Source organism: Colobus angolensis, unplaced genomic scaffold (genome assembly GCF_000951035.1).
Source record: "Colobus angolensis palliatus isolate OR3802 unplaced genomic scaffold, Cang.pa_1.0 Scaffold27, whole genome shotgun sequence".
Lineage (NCBI taxonomy): Eukaryota > Metazoa > Chordata > Mammalia > Primates > Cercopithecidae > Colobus > Colobus angolensis.
In genome coordinates this window covers 16050087-16054737 of record NW_012115932.1, presented here as the reverse complement: position 1 = coordinate 16054737, position 4651 = coordinate 16050087, and the positions used below count along the sequence as shown (strand labels likewise).

General features: G+C 48.3%; 1 protein-coding gene across 2 annotated transcripts in view; it reads left to right on the top strand.

Moving 5' to 3' along the window:
* The window catches only part of STK10 (serine/threonine kinase 10), an 87105-nt gene that overhangs the window by 60786 nt on the left and 21668 nt on the right, over positions 1-4651 (top strand). For both annotated transcript variants that reach the window (XM_011947791.1, XM_011947792.1), the window contains one exon: positions 2886-2978. In XM_011947791.1, coding sequence (XP_011803181.1) covers positions 2886-2978 — 93 coding nt within the window. The remainder of the gene's footprint in view (positions 1-2885; positions 2979-4651) is intronic.

Here is a 4651-nt window from a genome sequence, read left to right as displayed (position 1 = left end):
TGAGCGGAGATCGCACCATTGCACTCTAGGCTGGGTGACAGAGCGAGACTCTGTCTCAAAAAAAAAAAAATAGTTTTTCTGTGCTGTGAACTTTCATCTTTCCATATTTGAAATATTAAAGGGCTTTACCTCATGGAGTATAGTTATAGTAGCTGCTTTAAAGTTTCTTTCTGTCAACATCTGTATCATCCCAGAGCTGACATCTATTGATTGTCTTTTTCTTTGAAAATTGGTTCTATTTTCTGGTTCTTTGTATGCAGAGTAATTTTTTATTGTTTCCTTGACATTTTATTCTATTTATTTATTTATTTATTTAGAGACAGGGTCTTGCTTCTTGCTCTGTTGCCCAGGCTGGAGTCCAGTGGTGCAGTCACAGCCCACTGCAGCCTCAACCTCCTGGGCTAAAGTGATCCTCCCACTTCAGCCTCCTGAGTAGCTGAGACTACAGGTGCACTGGCACCACACCCAGCTAGTTTTTTGTATTAATATTTTCTGTAGAGATGGGGTTTTGCCATGTTGCCCAGGTTGGTCTTGAACTCCTGAGCTCAGGTGACCCACCCAGCCTCCCAGAGTGCTGGGATTACAGGCGTGAGCCACCACGCCTGGCTATCCTTGATATTTTAGTGTTATGTTCTGTAGACTGTGGGTCTGTATTATAACCTTTTGGAGAATATAGATGTTTTTTGTTTAACAGGAAACCCTGTAGACCACAGGTTCTGTGTGATCTTCTGTGGGTAGTGGTTTCAGTCTTAGTTTAGTTAGGTCTTTGCTTCTTTGGTTTTCTGCTATACTGCTTGGCACCTGTCTCACTCATGCTTAGTTCAGGGGTGAATCTCTGTGTTTACACACAGAATTAGGAATTTCCCTTTTCCTGCGCTCTTCTCTTTTTTTTCTGAGACGGAGTCTTGCTCTGTCATTCAGGCTGGAGTTCAGTGGTGCGATCTCGGCTCACTGCAGACTCCGCCTCCTGAGTTCAAGTGATTCTCGTGCCTCCTTCCCGAGGAGCTGGGATTACAGGCATGTGCCACCACGCCTGGCTAATTTTTGTATTTTTAGTAGAGATGGGATTTCACCATGTTGCCCAAGCTGGTCTTGAATTCCTGACCTCAAGTGATCCACTTTTCTTGGCCTCCCAAAGTGCTGGGAATACAGGTGTGAGCCACTACACCTGGCCTTCTGTGCCCTTCTCTTTGGGATTCATCCCATACTCACTGGACTACACAGGCCTCTTTTCCTGATTCTCTGGCCAGAAATACAAGGTTTCTTATGGAGTTTTAGCCAGCTTTTCTACTGCACCACTGAGCAGGTCTGGGATTGGTGCAAAGCCAGGAGAGCAAAAGGATGAAAAAAAAAAAAAATAGGAAACTTATCCCCTGTACCAGTCTTGTCTGCAAATTTTGACTCTCCTTCATGTCACCTGCCTTTGTTTGGTTTTCAGAGTCGTCGAGTAGTTGCTTCCATATTTGATGCAGTGTTTTCACTGTAATTATCAGGAGACACAGCCTGTCTTGGCTTACCTCACCATGCCAGAACTCCCCAGAATGTTCTTTTTTTGATCACAGGCAGGCCTTTTCCCGCATCAGATGCTCCTAAGAGCCCTCTGTCATTGCAGGTTTTGGGTTATTAGGCACTTGTAAAGGTGTGGGTTTCTCGGGAAGGAAATGTCTGAGGAACTCCAGGGTCCTTAGAGAGAAGTGTCACAACTCCAGGGTCCTTAGAGAGAAGTGGCATGGATCTCTTCTCCTTCCTGGTACAAAAGACAGAAATCCAATCCCAGCCGGCTTAAGGAGGAAAGAATACTTGTGGCGTCTGACCAGGAGGGCAGGAGTGTTGCCAGGAATTCTGCTTTCTCCTCCCTTGGCATTGCTTCCCTGTATCAAGTTCATCTCAGGCAGTCCCCTCCAGGGGTGACAAGGTGACTCACCTTGGCCTTCTTCCCCCCAGTTTAACAACCCCAGAGGACAGCAGGTAGCTTTCCTTCAGTCGTTCCAGCAAACGTCCCAAAGTTCGCACGGGACCAGTGAGGGTCACGTGCTTATCTCTGAATCAGTTCCTGAGGCTGAGGGCATGGAATGTGCTGCTTGGCCAGCCTGGATCAGATGCTCAGCCCAGGGCCAGTGGGGGTAGGGGTATCAGTTCACCTGGACCTCAGGGACTGACAAGGGGGATACTAAAGTATGCATTCTTGGCCGGGCGTGGTGGCTCACGCCTGTAATCCCTGCACTTTGGGAGGCCGAGGCAGGCAGATCACTTGAGGTCAGCAGTTTGAGACCAGCCTGGCCAACATGGTGAAACCCCATCTCTACTATAAATACAAAAATTAGCTGGGTGTGGTGTCGCACACTTGTAATCCCAGCTACTTGGGAGGTTGAGGCGGGAGAATTGCTTGATTCCATCTCAAAAAAACAAGATATGCATTCTCAGCCAGGCTAATATTACCGCAAAGGAAGCCAAATACCTGAGATGTGACAATGGTTTATCAGATTGATAGTATTGTCTGTTGGACTAATTTCATGGGGGGAGAGGGATTAGGAAAAAATGTCTAAAAGAACTTCTGTGGGGACTGTAATTTTTTTAAAAGGTTGAGAAACACTGCCCTGCAGGAATCCGGGCGCTGTTACCAGAAGAGGAGGGAGGATACCACGCAGCTGAAAACAGCACCTGCCCACTCTGGGGGAGTTGGAAGCTGAAACCAGCGGCAGGCAGGAGTAGGCCAGTGTGAGGCACCTGCTCAGAGGGGTTTGGTGGGAGCCGCATAGGGTGCTGGCCCCGCAATGCGGAGCCTCTTCCCCAGTCTCTGGCCCAGGAGTTCTGGGTTGAAGAATATACTGCAGGAAGCATGGAGAGGACCCTGACCCAGCCCCTCTCTGCTGTCTCTGTTGCAGGTGAAGAATGAGGTGGAGAAGCTCCCCCGACAGCAGCGGAAGGAGAGTATGAAGCAAAAGATGGAGGAGCATACGCAGAAAAAGCAGCTTCTTGTGAGTCCCTGGCCTCAGCTGTGGAGTGCAGGGACTGGTGTGAGACCTGGAATGGTGACCAGGCCCCCTCTCTGCCTTTGCCCAGTCACTGCCCCTCAGATACCCTGTTCTGAATACCTAAATCTGGCCTCATCCTTCATGGCCCCATTATCCCCTCTTCCATGCAGCCTTCCTTGATTGCCTTGCCTCCAACTGGAAGTGAGCTCTTCCATCTCTGGATACCCCGACACTTTACATTGACCACCCTCCCAAACCCTTAGCACCTCCTGCCTTGTTTTAGGGTTATTTATTTGTAAGTCACATCTTCTTGACCAACCCAGTATATTCCCCTGCCCTCTTGGCATCTTTAAGTCTAAAGGACATCAAACTCATGATGTCCCAGACCTGGTCCTGTCATGCTCTGAAGGGTGCCATTTTCCTTCCTTTCTGGCCCATTATTCCTGACCCCTCCTTTCCCTCCAGTCCTTCTTCACCTCCTGAAGCATGGTATGTGTATTTCTTATCTCCTGTCTCTGGATCTATCAACTTGTCACCATCTCCATGACCCCCCAGCCACTGTCCAGTGGCCTCCCAGCGAGGCTTCCTGTTGCTGTTTTTCCCCTGCAGTTTCTTCTCTTCTGCCTGCAGGTGTGATCAATTTGAATTCCAAGTCTGATAACAGCACCCTTCCTCCCACAGCCCTGTGCCTTAAAAGCCTTCAGTGGCTCCCGCATTGTCCCTAAGATAAGCGCTGCCTCTTTGCTGTGCCCTGGCTGGCCTCCCCAGCCTCCTTTTCATCCTGTGCTGGAATGCTCCCATTTTCCCCACGAGGGGGTCTTTGTGTGTTCTGCTTCCTCAGCCTCCAAAGCAGAGAATCTTTGAGTCCACATTTACAAATGCTTTCTACATTACCTGGTTCAGCGTTCATAGCTTACCATGGTAGGGGCTGTTCATTTTCCCATTCACAGAAGAGGAAACAAAGACCGAGAGAGGTGACATTGCTAAGTTCACAGTCGGGGAGGGGGTCGAGGCCTCAAGCTTGTGTTCTCTCTGGAACACCCTATGAGCTGTCCCGTTACAGCGCGATTAGGAAGAGACTGCGGACTGGTGAGGCGGGGCACACAGGCCCTGGTCCACGCAGAGGGACAGTAGATGGTGTAGCCTGGAGGAGGCAGTTGCATGGAGAGCTTTGAAGATACGCACATTTTTTGGCTTGGATTTTCTGCTTCTAGAAATCCCGAGGGAATCTAAAAATCCTGAAGGAGTCATCACAGAGGTTCACAAACACTTAACTACCAGAATATGAAGTATCACTACTTTAAAAATACATAACACCTGGAAATACCGTGTTGTTTATTGGATAAATAACATCCATAGCATGAAATTTTTCAGCCATTGAAACACATATGATAGAAGATCACATTATTTATTTGAGATGGAGTTTCAAAAGTGGGAGTTTCATCCCAGTTTTTTTTTTTTTTTTTTTTTGAGATGGAGTCTCACTCTGTTGCCCAGGCTGGAGTGTGGTGGCACAATCTCAGCTCATTGCAACCTCCGCCTCCCGGGTTCAAGTAATTATCCTGCCTCAGCCTCCTGAGTAGCTGGGATTACAGGCATGTGCCACCACGCCTGGCTAATTTTTGTATTTTTAGTAGAGATGGGATTTCACCATGTTGCCCAAGCTGGTCTTGAAT